The 18,217-nt window shown below is 35.6% G+C and overlaps 1 protein-coding gene across 1 annotated transcript; it reads left to right on the top strand.

The window, feature by feature from the left end:
* The first annotated feature begins 2,205 nt into the window (after positions 1-2,205).
* On the top strand, positions 2,206-15,302 carry LOC580546 (retinoid-inducible serine carboxypeptidase). The gene is made up of 14 exons (XM_030985772.1): positions 2,206-2,399; positions 3,358-3,518; positions 4,187-4,276; positions 4,656-4,811; positions 6,316-6,390; positions 8,027-8,099; positions 8,504-8,541; positions 9,123-9,251; positions 9,758-9,836; positions 10,916-11,026; positions 11,712-11,774; positions 12,468-12,545; positions 13,216-13,379; positions 14,691-15,302. Exons 1-14 carry the CDS (start codon positions 2,327-2,329, stop codon positions 14,757-14,759), a joined length of 1,359 nt encoding a protein of 452 aa, XP_030841632.1. The 5' UTR covers positions 2,206-2,326; the 3' UTR covers positions 14,760-15,302.
* Positions 15,303-18,217: the final 2,915 nt, after the last annotated feature.

Genomic DNA, 18,217 nt, shown 5'->3' with positions numbered 1-18,217 from the left:
TAGTTTCTATTTCACTTTTATCATGTAATTAACGTTGTTTAATTATATTTAATTATTAAATTATTTTCGTTCTCCGTAACTTCTCATGTACTTTCTTAAGTTTAATGTATTTATCTTGTTAGGCGCCTTGAGCATCTCTTGGGGTGGATATTTGCGCATTATAAATGTTGTTATTATTATTATTATTATTAAATGCAACAACAAAAAACTTTTTCTCGTACCTTGAGTAAGACAATGCGATTAGGTTAAGCCATATTAATTGGTCAATCTAACTTGATATTTTAACTTCTCCTGAGTGAAAGTAGTTGCATCCGATGCACGGAGAAGGGGGTGGGGGGGGGGGGGGGGTGCGTGGGTGCGCATCGCTCGAGGGGATGGCATCTCCTTTAGATTTCATTTTCTGTTTAAAAGGGGAAACTATTATACCAAAGAGGATGACAATATCTTTAAAAAGACAATTCAGATTTTAGAAATTGCCGACACATATTATATTTTCCTTTTGAGAAGAAAAAAAAACATAAAGGTCTTGGATACTGTTGCCTGTTGGCAGGGGGGCACAGGGGGCACGTGCCCCCCGGCCAACAAAAATATGTTAAAATCAGCCCTTAATTCGCCCAAAATGTACTGAAAAACAGGGACACCCCCCGCCCGGCCAAATAAAAATAATAATAACAAAAAATATGCCGATGGCTGACCGAAAAAGGTGATCTTACCCCCCCCCCAACGGAGCAAAATGTCAAATAAAAAAATTCGTGACCCCCCCCCCCCCCCCCAAAAAAAAGTGACCCCCCCCCCCCCTGCTTATTCAGCGGCTGGCTGAGTCGTTGCGATTTTTTGGGGGACTAAAAAGAAATATACATATGTTCTCTTTCCCACCCACAGGGAGTGCAACCCTCGGCCAAGGCAATATAAGAAATATAACTATGTCCTGTCTAAATGCTAAGAGTAACTGTTTTATTTGATTGGTTTTTCAAGGATTCAAGATTCAAATAAGGTTTTATTCATGACTTGTCAAAAAGTCCATAGACTAAAAATGCAAGTTTACATCAAACATAAAATCATATAAAAAGCATTCAAAAACATATTAAGATAACATAGCAAATGAGAACGAATATACAAACAATGAATAAATGTTTAAATCAAAACATTATAAGTAGTAACAAAAAACAAAACAACAAAAAAAATTCTGCTTGTCAGATGAAATGTAATGAGTCGGGAAAAGGTGAGGTGATAGCCCCTTTACTTTCTTAAAACAATACTTACACCAGGCACGTACGCAGGATTTTTTCAAGGGGGGGGGGGGGGGGTGGTTAACATTTTTAAATCGGGCCGAAAATTTCGCAACGACTCAGCCAACCGCTGAATAAGCGGGGGGGGGGGGGGGGGGGGGGTAAGAGGACCTTTTTTGGTCTCGAAATTTGAAAATTTGACATTTTGCTCCTTTGGGGTTTGGGGAGGGGGGGTGTTAGGTCACCTTTTTTAGATCAGCCATTGGTATAATTTTTTTGTTTGTTTTGTTTTGTTTTAATTAAAAAAAATAACAAGGGGGGGGGGTTTCCTCCAAAATACACACATAAAAATTACCAAAGGGGGGGGGGTTAACCCCTAACCCCCCCCCTGCGTACGCGCCAGACTTACACCATTAAGTCCCTGCACCCCAAGAATCCACGATCCGCCGCTTCATGAAGTAGTGACGATTAGAATTTAAAAAAAATAGGGGAATTATTGAAATGAAAATTTGACAGTTCAAAAAAGAAATGATCACTGACTTTATACTACAGAAATCACTTTAATATTTCTATTGCTTATGGTAATCCTATAAGAGTTATAAGACAACTCACAATTAATTTGATCCTGACAAAATAGAGGAAAAAAGAAGATTTTCCTGTCTGTTATTTCTTTTCTTTTTTTCATCATTTTTTTGTCTTTTCTTGTTTTTTTGTTTCTCAATCTTTTATATTTTTTTGATTTTTTTTTTAAACGTTCGTACTTTTGTGCCCTTTTGTGTTGTTTTATTCATTATATTTGTGACATGCTCTATGTAAATGGTCATTTACCTTTTTCACTTTGCGGCATTCCGTGATGCAATTTCAACTTTCTTGGAGGGCGGGGCCAAATCTGGTCATATGTGGTCATATGACTACTAAAATAGTCACCTGACCACTTTTCTTCTAGCCACTTGTACGGTGCACGTGATGCATGTGGGCGGTTGATCGTAGAACACAAAACAACGCTTGCCTCTGCACTGACTCCTTTGAGAAAAACATCATTTTCATTCAGCTTTCTAGTTCTTCTGTCATCGATATTCTGCTTGATACTGTGATAGATGAAATCAGCCATCATGAATTTAATTCTATCATCCAGCATCGGCATCATAGCATTTGTGATGCTAGTGAACGGTAAGTGAACTGCACAGCTCACAGACATTCTCAGTACAACACTAAACACTGCACTCCACTGCACTGCATGCTTGACTCGTCCGCTTCATCCGGGGAGCTGGCGGAGGTCTGGCGGCTTCGCTAATCGAAACCGTACCACAATGATTTTCTTCATCAATCTTTATAATAAACAGAGAGCTTTCACAAAATTAACCTACATACTTTGAACAATGAATGCCCTGATTTATTCTGCGTTCAATCTTGGCCTTCTTATAAATTAATGGAGGGAAATATATATGGTTGCCATCAAATTCATTGAAAACAAATAATAATAATTTTGGTCCTGAAATTGGCATTCTGTTCTATGATGGGAATATTTGAATTTCAGGTTTATTTATTGTAGTAAGTTAGCAGTGACAATCACTGATTACACCTTTATTAATCATTATAAATTTTTGTGAAAAATTCACATTGAATCTGGACTCTGGAGTTATCAAGATCGCGAAGGTTGCGAGCAGATCATAACAAGTTGAAGCGTGTGGTTCTGAAAAGAACTGTTGGTATCTTGTAGTTTTGGTCTAGTTTTGAAAGACGATTTCCAAGTACAATATTTGTGTGTGAAATTGAGTATACAGTTAACAACTACATTATCCATGCCCTTATGAAGTTTTGTAATTTTTTAAGTACCGGGTATATGTGAAACATTAATTGTCTGATTCCTGTTTCTCGAGAATGTGACATATTATAGCTTGCATCCAAAAATATTCAACAAAGGCCCTAATTCAACCAATCCTCCTTACAAGTTACAAAGAACACAGTAAACATTGTGGAGCCTGTGTGCAGCGCTTTGTAACTACAAAGAGAAGGCGCTACCGTATATCAAATATCTTTTGGATTGGATTGGATTGGAAACATCAAATTTACAAGGGGTATGGATAATTTAGTTGTTAACGGTATGTCATATCCCCTAATCCTTTAGCTGCCCCACCAAACTGCAAAGGTGACTGCGAACAGAATCACAAGGAACCCAAGCAGGACTGGGGCTATGTCGGTGTCCGACCTAAGGCCAACATGTTCTGGTGGCTCTACTACTCCACCCAGCAACCCTTCAGCTCCGTGCCGTTGGTTCTCTGGCTACAGGTAGGTTAATGATAGAGAGATGGACAATGATGATGTAAAAGAATACAATGTCAAAAGTTACTGTCTTGTTCTTTAAAGGGGAAGTCCTACCTGATATTGATTTGGTTTAATAAAAGTAGACAAATTAGAGAAATAAATTGGTGAAACTTTGAGCTTAATCTGATTGAGATTTATACATTTTTGCTTGTATTAAAACCAACTTAATATCAGGATGGAATTTCCCTTGAAGTATAACGAACCCCATGTTGTAGAAAGCTTGTCCTCTTAGTTACGGCTAATATCTAGGTTTGAAGATGCTGGCCTGTATACAAAATAATGCATCATCTTTATAATGATGCAATCTTAATGCAAATTTATGATACTACTTAATGACTGATATCAGGTATTATCATTCCATCAAAGCATGTACAGTCATCATGACAGTCATTTAACATTCAGATTTTCAGATTTTTTCAAACAATCTTGTAAGTTGTTTCTCTTTCAAAAGAATTTGCTGGATTTTGCCCTCAACAAGAGAACACATATCAACTTTCTTGCACCACTGCTTTCTGCATAACTGTTTTTTGTTAGAAACAAACTTTATATTTTCTTACGCCAGAGAGGTTGGATTATACCTTTAATTCATATTTTCAATGTCCACATAATTATCTGTCTGTCACTCTTACCAGGGAGGTCCAGGAGGATCCTCCACAGGGTTTGGTAATTTCCAGGAGATCGGACCGCTCGATGTCAACCAGAATCCTAGAAACACCACTTGGGTAAGTAGATTTTTCTTCAGATCCTTGTTTTTGTGAGGAGGGGGAGGATTTTCAAACTATTCAAGTAGACAACTTGAAAACTTGGTAAGGGTACCAATAATTAAGTGGTCTATATCATTTTTGTAATCAAGTCCAGTTTGAGGTCGTATATGGTTAGCCTTATCTTTGGCCTTGGACTAAGTCATAACAAAACCAATGGAATATCATATTTTTACCGGCTTTATGACTCAGAATTGCTGGCTTTGATTACATAATTGAATCACATACATTAACAAATTTCATAGAATAATGAATGCATACATATAACATCACTGTAATGAATGAAAGTAATGAATGATATTGTCATTTTATTTCTCTTTACTCTCTTCCTTAACCTCAGGTTTCTGTCGCTAACATACTCTATATCGACAACCCTGTTGGAACTGGCTACAGTTATGTCACAGACTCATCTGCTTATACAACAAATGTCAGCCAGATTGCAGATGATCTAGTCACCTGTATCACTGCTTTCTTCAACAAACTACCTCAATTTCAGGTACGTCGTATTAGTTAACTGCAGTAAAAAATTATTCAAAACTGGAAGAGGGGTATTCTTTTCCCCTTCCATGATGTGGGTTGCATATTCTTCCCAGGAATTCTGGTTTTTAATAATGTGTGTGGACTATTTAAAGAGGTCTACATTTTTCATTAAAATAATCAATGAAGCAACAAGAAGAAGAAAAATAACTCCATTGTAACGTTTAATATCAGTTAAAACAAAGCACTTTAAATCACATTTTACTACTGTTGTTCATTCATAATAACTGTCCCAAAATGTGGTGTCCTGAAAAAGGATCTAAATTCAATTTAGATGAAACAGTATTTAATGTTTTAGAGGACTTTCAGTTGTGACATGTGATTATTGATTCATCTTTTTTATAGAGGAATAAGTCATTGAGAAAGGGTAACGTAATAAAATTTAATGCGGAAATCTTTGTTAAGTGCCATGTAAAAAATTATTTCATTCACCTGTTATGAATAATTGTATTTCAATAGAATACGAATTGCATACATTAAATGTTGCTAGGTAGGACAAACATGACTTGTCTTACCTAACAACACGTAATGTTTGCAATTTGCATTCTGACTGTTGAAATACAATCATTCATTACAGGTAAATGAATTATTTGAATCGAGGCACTTCAAAAAGATGTATTCATTAAATTTGGTTATATCACGAAAATGGTCTGAGTGAAACTTCCATATACTGGTAACCATGTTTTTGTACTTAGGCTTGGTAAAAAAAAGAGTGTATTGTGAATAGTGCAGCTTTGAAAGATGATGTGAACATTTTTCATTTGAAATACAGTAAGCAAATAACTACCGTTGGTGAAGGTGATGGGACAAACTATCACTTCCGAGGCGATCTGGATGTAGCTATCTTTCCGAAGCGAAGCTGAGGAAAGATAGCGTATACATTCATATCGCCGAGAAAGTGATAGCTTGCCATCGCCTGAAACCAAAAGGTGATTATTTGCTTTATATTCCACATCAGAAACATTTCACTTCTTCTGTCATGTTAGAGCAACAAGTCATCAAAAGGTGTACGATACGTACAGTGCATGCAGTATATGGTGGTGTGACCATTTAATTCGCGCGTGACCAAAGTTCGCGTACTAACACTAAAAGCGCTTAAAGAGGAGAGCAATATGCAGCGTATACAATTAAAGTGCGTTACACTGTGTAGATAGTACTTCTATCTTCAGTGAAAGTGCATTGCACTGTGTAGATAGTACTACTATCTACACAGTGCAACAAACTTTTCTTCCATCAATGATGGGCGAACTATCTTTCATCACGTGATTTACTTTTGACCAATCGTAGAGCAAGATTCTTAGTATGTGGAATATAATGTCGGCTATTACCAAATGTATACATGTTTTCTTGTGTAATGTTTTGTTTGTAACAAGAGTTAAAACAGACTTTGATGTGAAAATTCCTATGCTATACAATATAATATGGTTAATGTGTTATTTACTTTCATCACCTTCTTCATCTAGAAAATTCCCTTCTACATATTTTCTGAGTCATATGGTGGGAAAATGACAGCTGCATTCAGTCAAAAACTCCTGCAGGTGAGTGATTGTTTGCAAGTCTATTTAACTGTAGACGTGTCATAGTCGAGTGGTTTAAGTAAGCACTCAATTTGAAATGCAAAGGTCACAGGTTAGATCCCTGACACTGTGCTAATATCTTTTGGCAAGGCATTAATCTACATTTGCCACTCCATATCCAGGATAGAAATGGGAACCTGGTAGGATGATGAAAGCCTTTCTGTTAGTAATTGCCATATGCCCTCATGGTGAGTCGGTGACCATATGGTAGGAATATTCCCCATGGAGTGGAGATGGTGCACAATTTGCATGAAGGAAGCCGATGACCGGGTTAATAATATCTTTAGAGCGAATATAGATGGTATTTCGTATTGAGCGCTATATAAGTCCAGATTATTATTATTATTACCTGTATGAAGCTGTTATTCACTCAGCACTATAAAGTATTGTCTATAGTGACCCACTTGTGATTGTGAAAAGCTAGAGTGTTAGTCACTTTAACTTTGAATGTGTATTGTTTATTGTCTATTTTGATATACATTTTTGGAAACTTCATCTGGAAGTGTTCTTCCTTTAAATTTGATTAAAGCTTGATGATCTCCTTTGCATCTTCCATCAACACTTCCAAATTCAAGAAATAATGATTATCAAAATCTCCAATTGTTATACCAGAGTTTAATCAGCTCTTAGAAAGTCCGCTGTAATTTCTGTTAAGTGATTGAAGCTGATTATTCACCAGTTACATTAGTTAGCAAAACAATGCCTTATGATTTTCATTGTGGTATGGGTAAATGACCGTCTACTTCTTGGAACAGACTTTTAAAAGCTCACACGATGTGATTCATATCCTGTCTCCAACCAGACAACAATGGTCCAGATGTGCTGAAGGTCCCACAGTTTCCTGCCCTATTTTTTTTGTCTTCAATTCAATTCAATTTATTTTCCATCTTTAAAAAAGAACAAATATAACATAGTATTGACACATTGTATTAAACTAATAATATAAACATAAAAATGGAGGGATACCCTTAATAAGCAGGGTGCTTGTAAGCAGGGCCCTGGTATACAATATAAAATTTACAACTTTGTTAGTGAAATTTCTAAATATTTGAGAGAATTACAAAACTTACAGTCTTGTACTGAAGATATTCCTTTCCTCTTTCTATGCAGTAGTTACAAATTCCAGGCAATGTTTTGAATAGATTGGATATTGAATATACTTATTTTTTAATGTTTAAATCATGAACTTGATAAAGATAATTGATGTGCATTGCAACCTGTATATAAAGACCTCTCAAGGGAGACAATGGAAGTGGTCTCAATGGGCGGTTGGTCTTAATGCCAAGGATACTTTAATGCATATATGAAATAAGAGTTATTGTTCAAAGAAAACAAAAGAAAACGAGAACCGTGGCCTTTCTACACAGGTGGTTGCTAAAGGAGGGTTGACTGCACAATCAAACCTGATATCAACAAACCAAAGATTTATCTTTGAAAACATCTTTTTGTGTACAATCTGCTTATGAATGACATTTTTTTTATTCCAGCAATAATATCACTTTTCTTATCTTTATTTTGAAATGTAGCCATGATATAGAAAATATCCATATAATACTGTAGTTAAACCGCTTTGTGTCTCAAAATATTCTTCTCACAGGCCATTCAAGCTGGTAAAGTTAGCGCTGATTTCAAGGGCTTTGCCATGGGAGACTCCTGGATCTCACCTGTTGGTAAGTGGTCATTAAATTAATAATTAGATCATTTTCATAGTATGATGATGATTATGATGATGATTAGAATAATAATAATAGTAGTTTTAGGAGTGATGGTGGTAGTGGTAGTAGTAGTAGTAGTGGTAGTGTTAGTGGTATTGATAGTGGTAGTGGTAGTGGTCGTGGAAGTGGTAGTAGTAGTAGTAGTAGTAGTAGTAGTAGTAGTAGTAGTAGTAGTAGTAGATGTAGTAGTAAAAGTGGTGGTGGTGGTGGTAGTAGGAGTAGTAGTCTACTACTACTGCTACTATTAATACTACTATCACTACTACAACTACTACTACTATTACTACACATGTTCGACCATAATATTAATCTTTTATACTCCATTTAATTTCTTATTAAATTTGTTTCATTTAATTCAGATTATGTGATGACATGGGGGCCATACCTGAAGGCAACAGTGAGTGTTTAAACTTCTTTTATTATCATCTTGTGGCTATGATCTTTCTATTATTGATGAATAAGAATGAGACAAGAAGAATTAGAATGATACCTAATGGACAGTAGAGTTTCATAATAATTGGTCCATTTAAATATCGCAGCTACTATATGAATATACTCTACTGCGATTAATACAAAGTATCATATTATTACCCCGGTTGTAGCTGAGCCGCATATTAAGGAGCTATAGCATTCGAGGAATTTCTTTCTACTGGGTACCTATTTACTTCACCTGGGTGGAGAGTGGCAAATATTGATTAATGTCTTGCCAAAGGGCATCAGTGTTGCGGCGAGACTCGAACCACAAATCATGTGATCCACGGTCCGGTGGTTTATCCGTTGAACCACAACACATCTATGTACACTAAATAATAAAATACATTACCATGGATAACCAATAATTATGTTTTCCTGATAATTTGTCATTTTGGGGGTGTAACTGGGGTTCTCTTTGTTAAAAAACTAAGATAATTGGTCGCCGCTCCAGGTAGATCAGACTCGACTCAAAGGCCACTTTCTTTGCTTTTCATTTCTTGATAGTCTTTGCTAGACTCTGTTGGCTTTGCGGCCGTGCAGGATGTTGCAGAGAGGACTAAAGAAGCCTTTGACCAAGGGAACTACAGTCGATCCACCGAGCTATGGGGTGAGGCAGAAAATGTGATTGAAACGGTGAGCCATTTTTTCTAGTGATGAATTGGTTCCACTACACATGCTGTGGTGGTGTCAATGACTCCGTGGTCACTTTCCTACATTAAACCGAATTCCTAAATTCAACCCGACAGCAAACACCCAATACCTAACTCTAACCCTAAACCTAACTTAGAACCCAATTTAAATCCTAATTGTAAGCCTATATCTTTGATGAAATAAAGACTGCAGCGAATGTCGTATCAGCAAATGTTGTAGGAGTGAATGTCAGGTGATTAAGCAACTAAAGACTTTATAATGGATGTAAATTTTGTTGAATGAATTTTTAGTTTACTTTTGTATCATTATTCTTATTTTTTTTTTTTTTTTTTTTTTACTGTTTGCTATTTTAGACTGTACATGTATGTAAGGATACTTTAGATCTCAGTGAATTTACCCTTCCATTTTTGTTGTTGAAATTCCCTTATATTAATGACTACCGGTAATATAATGCAAATTTCCCTTTTTACTTTTTTATATTTCATTAGTATTCAGACGATGTGAATTTCTACAACATCTTGGAGCACAATGTTCCAGATGAAAATGCAAAGGGTGGTTCCCCTATTGGTAAGTTTCCTTTCGAGCATATCAGCATCTCTTCATGTTTTATCATTTCATAATTTCACGTACAAGTTTTTATCAATTAAAGATAAACTTGAGTACTGGTAATGCGATTGCATTGTGAAAGAAAAGGTGTGGAATGGATCAGAAAAGTTGATCATATAGCATGTAAGTAATGGTGTGTAATGCAAGGTTCTAGAGTCATCAAAATCATCATAAATTTGGCAGAGTCTTGGTAAAGTAACGATCACTTACACAGATAGATGTATATGGGACAACACACATGGTGTCGGGGCTAGTACTACCCTGATTTCCTTATCTTTCTATGCTCATTACTCAGCCAGTATACATTTTCTTCCAAAATTGTTAGGCACATGACATTTATTTGTAATCTTGAACATTCAGTGTAAGTTTCGTTAGATTCTGTGAGAATTCATTTTCTTTTTTTACCAGAACTCAAGTTTATCTTTAAGAAGAATCATCCCAATACATTACTGCATCTTTCTTAGACCCACGATTGGGTTTAAATGAAATTAGAAGAATACATAACTAAGAACAAAAAAAACGTTAGGATGAGAAGTATCAGCAAAACTTTTATTTCGTGATAGAGATACAGATTTGTAAATAAGCTTTTCAGGGTAACACCATGTAATTCTTTCAAAGGAATAAGAGCCCTACTGGCACAGATCAATATGTTGAGAGCCAAGAGCTTGTAGCAGAGCTCACCAGCCCTTCCTTCTCAGGGCTCTTGTTCCTTTGAAAAAATTACATGGTGTAACCCTGAAAACTTAACCTACAATTTAAAACGTTTATTTTCTTTTCTTCTCTCTCTCTCTCTCTCTCTCTCTACATCATTCCGCACTTCTTATTTTTTCATCTTCTGTCTCGTCTTTCCTTTTTCTTCCTTTTTTCTTCTTCCCTTTTTTCCTCTTTCTTTCTCTGTAATGTCTTTTTCTTTCTCTCTCTTATAAGTTATATTATTTCTCTTTCTTTTGCTTTCTTTCTCTTATAATATTTCTCTTTCTTACCCTTATACTCTTTCTCTTTCTATCTTTTATACCATTTCTTTCTTTGTGCCGTCACAGAACAATTGAGACGGCGTCACCTGGATGTCTATCAGAACGACGCCCTGAGTGCGCTCATGAACGGACCACTCAAGAAGAAACTTGGTATCCCTGACAGTGTGACATGGGGAGGTAAGACCCCTTCATTCCACCATTCACATATGATGCGTTAAACCACCTTAAAAAAAACTTGCTGTCGCTGCAGCAAAATGTAATTGTTTAGGTCTAAGCTTGTTATCCCCGACAGTGTGGTGTGGTATGTTCTTTGTGCTAAAAGTGCTAATCTATCTGCAGCTTTAAGGTGAAGGTGTAATGCCATGGCATTTTATTAGCCGGTTTCCTTTGTCACCTACAAATAAGGCTATATGGGTGGGTAATTGCTAGCAAATGTTACTCTGATTCTGTGAAAAATACACAATATTTCATGAAGATTACAAACTATGTTTCTTCATTAAAATGTGGCATTGCATAAACACATGTAATTGATTAGAACAGGATAGATATCTTGTTGTAAAATAGGTAGTTTTTAGCATATGTAGTTTTAATGAAATATACATTTTTGAAGCCATATGCAAAGCTTCAATGAATTATCAATTTCTTTGGTGAAAGATTTATGTAGTCTGTCCAGTGAATGATTATATTGTGATCAGTATTCAATCAAATTTGTATAATCTTGAACACTTATATTCTCAAGAAAAGAAGAAAAAGGTATTCCCTTCAGAAGAAAAGAACAAAAATGAGAGAATTAAATGACACTGAAACTAGGATAAGGTAATGTTTGAGCCAGACTTGACTGAATTTCAACTTTCATCTCCAGGACAAGCCGGAGAAGTATTTACTCAGCAGAGTGAGGACTTCATGAAGCCGGTCATCAGTATTGGTAAGCTCCCACACACTTTGCAATATTTCAATTTGATAGAATACTGAAATTTAGGGAGATGTGAGTTGGGTCTAGTCACTAGTGGCACGTTCACTTGGCCAGCTCTCCGTCTTTGCCTACCAACTGGCTCAGGCGATCCTGGTGCGAAACTGAGTTGTGTCATTTGGACAGTGACGTTAAATGTCGGTCCCCAGATGTAAATCATCATATCTGATTGAAACCCAATTACACACAAACACATCAATACTAACATCACACATCTACCTGGTTCCAATAATTAAAATCTGTAAAGGCTTGTTCACTTATGCCATGGTAAACTGTGGTGTTTTTTTTGGTGTGTACTAATTAAATGGCAAGTGGGGATGAAGAATAAAAATAGGTATGGGCAACAAAGGCAGGCCTGATAATTTACTGGTTTTATTTTTATATTTCCTTCAATTTTTTTTTTCTTCAAAAAAAAAAAAAAAAAAAAAAGAAGAAAAAAAAAAAAATAATAATCTGGTTTAAAATAAAGGGGGGGGGGGGGGGGTTAGGTGCCACTTTTTCATAACTTGCTTGAATGTCTCTTGGGAGGTCCTACTAGGTGGTTTTCTGCTTTTGTTGACTTCATTGTGATTTCGTTGTCTCAGAATCACCAATAGTTCTTGGTACACGTCTCCACCCCATCAATCCTCCTTCTTGTTTTCCATACAGTTGATGACCTCATTACAAACTCAGATCTACGTGTGATTGTCTACAATGGCCAGTTGGATCTTATCTGTGACACACCTGGTGAGCAAAAATTAGTTTATTTTTGTGGGATATACTTTTTAGTGTTCATAAATAAATGATAATGATAATATTGGTAATTAGAAAGAAGAGGAGAAGAAGAAAAGGATGTGGAGGAGGAGGAGGGGGAGAAGGAGGAGGGAGAGGAAAAGTAAAATGAAGAGGAAGAGGAAGAGGAAGAAATAGAAGAAGAAAAAAGAAGAAGAAGACAAAGACAAATAAGGAGGAAGAGGAGGAGAAGAAGAAGAAAAGTAAAATGAAGAGGAAGAGGGAGAAGTAGAAGAAGAAGACAAAGACAAAGTTCTTGTAGAGCACATATCTATCAATGTCTCCATGTGCTCTCAAAGAGCATTTGATTATTACCTCGGCTCAGCCTAGCTGCCCTTGTAAAGGAACCGACTGAAGCTGTAGGGCAGCATGGCTGTAACCAAGATAATTCTTAGTACTTTGTAGGCACCTTGATCTTCCCTTGGGATGGTCATGTGCATGATTTACAATAAAAGCAGCTATCATCATATGTGTGTTTCAATGTGAACCCATTGACTTCTGAATCCTCGCTTTCCCATAGGCTTTATACGTGGACCAACTGGTTCCAGTAGGCAATGATATCAAAATAGTGAGGCTTTAGGGGACTGCTGTCAGCTGACCTTTCCCTATTGTTTCTTTCCCTCAGGCACTGAATTATGGGTACAGAAACTCACCTGGCCGGGGCTGGTGCATTTCAACAGCACAACATGGACGCCTGAGTATGTCAAGTCGAAACAAGGAGACACAGCTTACTTCTACAAGAGCTATGAGAACTTTGCTTTCTTCTGGATAATGAAGGCGGGCCACATGGTGAGCTCTACTGTGTTACATATTAGGCATTATTGTTATAGTTTAAATGTTAACAAAATAGTGAGGTTTGGGGGGACTGCTGTCAGCTAACCTTTCCTTATTCAATTCAATTCAATTCAATTCAATTTTATTTCATCCAATAATGACATGGAACTACATCGTGGGATTTTACATATTGCATTTACATTAAAATAATGTATAAAAAGACATCAAATGCATGACATTGAAATAACAGTACGTTTCCAAAGATGAAAAATAATGTGAAAATATGACTAAAATGGACGATAAGTTAAAAATCCCTGGTCGCCACAAGTGCAGTGCCCTCGCTTGTGGTAGCTGGCCACGTATATCCATGACAAGAACATCAGACAAATTAGCAGAAACGATTTCTGCCAAAGGGGAAGCCGAGGGGCCATAAGTATTTGTCAAGAAAATCAGGGAAATTCTCTAATTTGATGGAATAGTTTTTCTTCCTTCTTCTCCACTCTATTTTATGACTAGGATGTTATCTATGGCTCAATTATATTCAGCAGGTTATGTACCGGGTAGACAAAATAGTACCTTACCACCAATGTCTTAACACCTTGCGTGCCAATGTTGGAAAATCCCACTTTGACTCTTTAAGGCTCATGTACAAATATGTAATAGTACAGATGGGGTTAAATTTTTGACCTGCCCAGAAGTGCCCTGTCTAACCTAATACACTTTCATGAGCTATATGAGGATGGCCACCCTCCCCCTCTCACCATCTCCCCCTCCCTTTCCTATCAGGGCCCTGTTTCCTAAAACTTGTTATCAATAACAAATGCTTAATTTCTATGACAAATTTGCTCTCAACCAAACAAATGCCATGATTTTGATAGCTTATATCACTTATTGTAACTTGTTAATTTTTAACAAGTTTCATGAAACAGGACCCTGATATTCCCTCACTCCTTGACTATCTCCCTATATAGATGTAGCAGTACTGGGGGGTGTTCCACAAAGATCCTAAGTTGAACTTATCTTTAAGTTGGACCTAACAATTATGAAATCGTAGTATTTTTGAAAATATTCTGTAACAGTAATTTTATAAGGCATAAAATGTTGATTCAATTCATTCATATTTTCTATTTTCTTGGGAGATTTCATGTTCTTGATGTGGAATTCATGAAAAGTCTAAAATACTTGAACTTTGCTTTTGAATATATTTCATTATAAGGCTACAAATGGCTCCCCATAATATTTAAGTCCAACTTAGAGTTAAGTTTGACTTAGGATCTTTGTGTAACACCCCCCTGATGTGTTATACCTCCCTCTTATGTCTTTCAGGTCCCAGCCGATGCCGGTGAAGCGGCCCTCTCGATGTTAGAGTCTATCATTGACTCTGGCAAGAAATAAGCTCATCAAGGACAAAACTGTTCCGCTGGAACATTATCCGTTGATTGCTGAGCGTGAGGAACCGAGTTTTAAACACTCTCTAATTAAATTGAATCCGTCTCATGTGGGTTAGTGAAGAACAAAAATTGTAATGGTATTTTAACTTTTTAGAAAAAATGATGTATATGTTTTAATAATGCAAGTGTTGATTTTTTAAATTGAATTTGTTTTATTAGCACTCACCTTTTATACTCAGGTTTTGTAAAAATACATGGAAAAAATAAAGCACATTGAAATAATCATACCTAAAAATCACAAATACAAATGAGTGACAATTTTCCATCATATGCTTTTTTTTTGTCCATTATTATTTTGAATAGAAAGTTTGTTCCACGGTATCTAACCTAACATTTCATGAACTTTTTTTGAACTTTTAGAAGATTTAGAAGTCATTCTTATCTAAGAATATTTGAAACAATGAAAAATATGATGGGTTTTAACCTGCACTGTAAGGGATAAATATCCCTCACTCAAGTAAATCAATCTAAAGCGTTCTTTGTTGATTGGGTTTGCACTGTACTGTTGTGCGTCTGTGTAGTAATTGTTCTTCATGGAACCAAGTTCTGCATTTTGTTTTTGTCTGTATCGTGTCTCTGTGTGTTTATGTTATTTACTTCCACTGAGTTATACATTACATCACTGAACCATAGCATATTGAGAGAGATAGTTGTGACATGCACGTATATAGGTACACAAGATGGGTCATAGGTTAAAGAGAACGTTGAGTCCTGGGAAGAGGTGAAAAAATAATTTGTGAGCGGTATCGTTGTATTATGCAAGTGTGGAAGAACATCAGATAAAAAAAATGTTCCCTGAAAAGCGTGGTTCCTTAATATTCTAAATATGGGATGTGTACATCATAAAAATTGGGACAGATTTTTTTTGGGCCACATATTCATGTAGTAGGAATTTATTTCTTGAAATGCTAGAGTGCCGTATGCCAGCCGTGCTAAAGCCAGGGTAATAATCGGGAGCGCCAGGAGGGTCAAATCTGACTGACATGAGCGCTATACAAGAACCCACTATTATTATTATTATTATTAGTCCCATATACATCTTTCTGTGTACAGTGCTTGTAACCTTACCAAGACTGTGCCAAATTTCTTATCATTTTGATGATTCCACAACGTTTCTTTCACAATGCAATCACATGACCAGAACTCAACTTTATCTTTAAATCATGTTGCTCCAAATAGTTCCCTCCTATGAACAATCTCTATGAGAGGGAACTGTTTTTGGAGCTTCATGAAATTCCTGACCAATCAGAAGCAACTTCCTGTAACGTAACTATCTCTCTCAAGTAGCTATGCATTGGACTGGAATACATACGCCCTCTCTTGGTCAAGGTTTTGTAGCTAGCTGTAGATCTTGATATTCACTGTTCGGAATCGTGTGTTATTCTCGCTCTATATGTGGCACAACAAATTATTGCATTCCAACTCATGAATATGTTCATTATTGCATGTTAGGCCGTGCCGAAGTTTAACAAATTGTTTTGATTGTCTAGGAACTATTAGTACAAATTTTTGACATGTACCATACCTTAAACAAGGACTTGCAATATGCTTGTTTCAAATTTTCATTCTGTTGCAAGTTATATTGCTTATGCTCAATTCTATTAACATCTTTGCATGGACAAAATGTGCTTTTCTGTGTAGCATTAAGCAAACTTGAGATACTCTGTCATTTAAAAAAGACCAGTACTGAATAGAAGATGTTTAAAGGCAGAGCTCTTTTCATCTTCAGATAATTTTTGTCAAGACTTTCTGTTCTGATTTTCATAATGGACATGTGATCACATCTATGTGATTCTTGAATGAAAATTAAAGATTATACACACATTTTTAAAGTTTTTTTCATATATCATTGTGTAGATTTCTTCAAAAAACAACTGAAAACTTACCTGTACAACTCCTCTTAAATTGTTGAAAATCTAAGAGAGCAGCGCCTTGTAACCTCTGAAAAAGGCGCTATATAAAGCCAATTATTATTATTATTATTATTATTATTATACTTTATAGATTATTTCATGTGATTATGTTATTTTTATCAGTGCCTTGATGGTATTAACTATGAAATTAGTAAAAGCATATTCCATGTACTTAAACACTTGAATTATAATAAAGCTCATATCATCTGTTTGGAGCCAGAAGGGTGTTAACTCATATACTTTAACACAGAGATAATGCCCTTCTTGCTCCAAACAGACAAATTATGTATATTTAATGTGTAATTCCAAAAGAAATGTAAAATGTGTGATTATGTCAGTTATACACTTATGAAAATCATAGCTTTAAAGAAAATGTTGTTTTAAGAGGCTATATTTTTTTTGGATGATGTTTGAAGATTTGCATGGTGGTATGAATAATCGCGGTAGAGGTTTACGGTACACCATGTGTAAAGTCCTAGAAGGACTAAGGAAAGTGGATAGAAAATAGAAGTGAAATAGAATATTTTTTTTGTTTTTAATCGCAGATGCAATATGTAGTATTGTGATATTTATCATGACTGCAGATCGATAATTGAATGAATTAAATTAATTTTAACCAAACGTGGAAATAAACTTGAACTTGAAATGGAATGGATTTAATGAAGAGATGTTTGATAAAGAAGATATTATTTAGATAGTAATCATGTACATTTAGAATAATATTTTGTATAGATATGCAATGTAGATCAATAGCTTTTCCACATAAAAAATGAATCATGTATTGATAAAGCATTATGTCAACTATTACATTTTATAATTAATAAAAACCTGATTTTTAGCAAATTAAGTATGTTATGGGATCTGACTAATTTTCTTGTTTCATTGTTCTATATTTAAATAAAATCAGTCGATATAAATATACAATTATATGTAGTCCATATATATATATATATATATATAGACATGTTAGTGATGTTCAATCAGTAGAAATATCCGCGGCATTAGACACATGCGTTGAGTGTCAGAAAATAGAATCATCAAATGAAGAACATTAATACCAAACAAAAATAAAAATACTATGATATATTCGTGTGAAAAGTCGCATATCTCTTACCTAAGATGTAGCAGTCGGAATAAAATCACCGTCAATAAAATAATAAGAGGTGTTTTTTAAATAAATGCCACTGGTGTTGCTAACATATTTGCTTCTTTTCCTTGCTCTGTGTCAAACAGAACTCGTATCTTTCGGTACTAACACACCCCTCCCCTTCTATTAGCCACTCATTAACCTACACTAATTGCCTGAAATTAATTGAGCACACAAAAACCTCCATTTCTTTTCCTGAGCGGCAGCACATATTTTCTTATGAGTGACATCCAAATATAATTCGATTACTGTTGATGTGCAGGGCTGGATACAACCCATATTTTGTTATTAAAACATCAAAATGTATTTCATAGATTTTGAAATAGTTTTCAAAATAGTTTT

The sequence above is a fragment of the Strongylocentrotus purpuratus genome, unplaced genomic scaffold (assembly GCF_000002235.5).
Source record: "Strongylocentrotus purpuratus isolate Spur 01 unplaced genomic scaffold, Spur_5.0 spur5_scaffold_15, whole genome shotgun sequence".
NCBI classification, from domain to species: Eukaryota; Metazoa; Echinodermata; class Echinoidea; order Camarodonta; family Strongylocentrotidae; genus Strongylocentrotus; species Strongylocentrotus purpuratus.
The sequence above is the reverse complement of the archived record's forward strand: the minus strand, read 5'-3'. Positions and strand labels throughout refer to the sequence as shown.

Bases quoted from the DNA above. Each gene is read 5' to 3' on its own strand.
- LOC580546 (XM_030985772.1), top strand. From the start codon at position 2,327: ATGAAATCAGCCATCATGAATTTAATTCTATCATCCAGCATCGGCATC. The intron at 4,812-6,315 runs GTACGTCGTATT...TTCTTCATCTAG, and splicing joins ACAAACTACCTCAATTTCAG to AAAATTCCCTTCTACATATT. The intron at 8,100-8,503 runs GTAAGTGGTCAT...CATTTAATTCAG, and splicing joins CTCCTGGATCTCACCTGTTG to ATTATGTGATGACATGGGGG.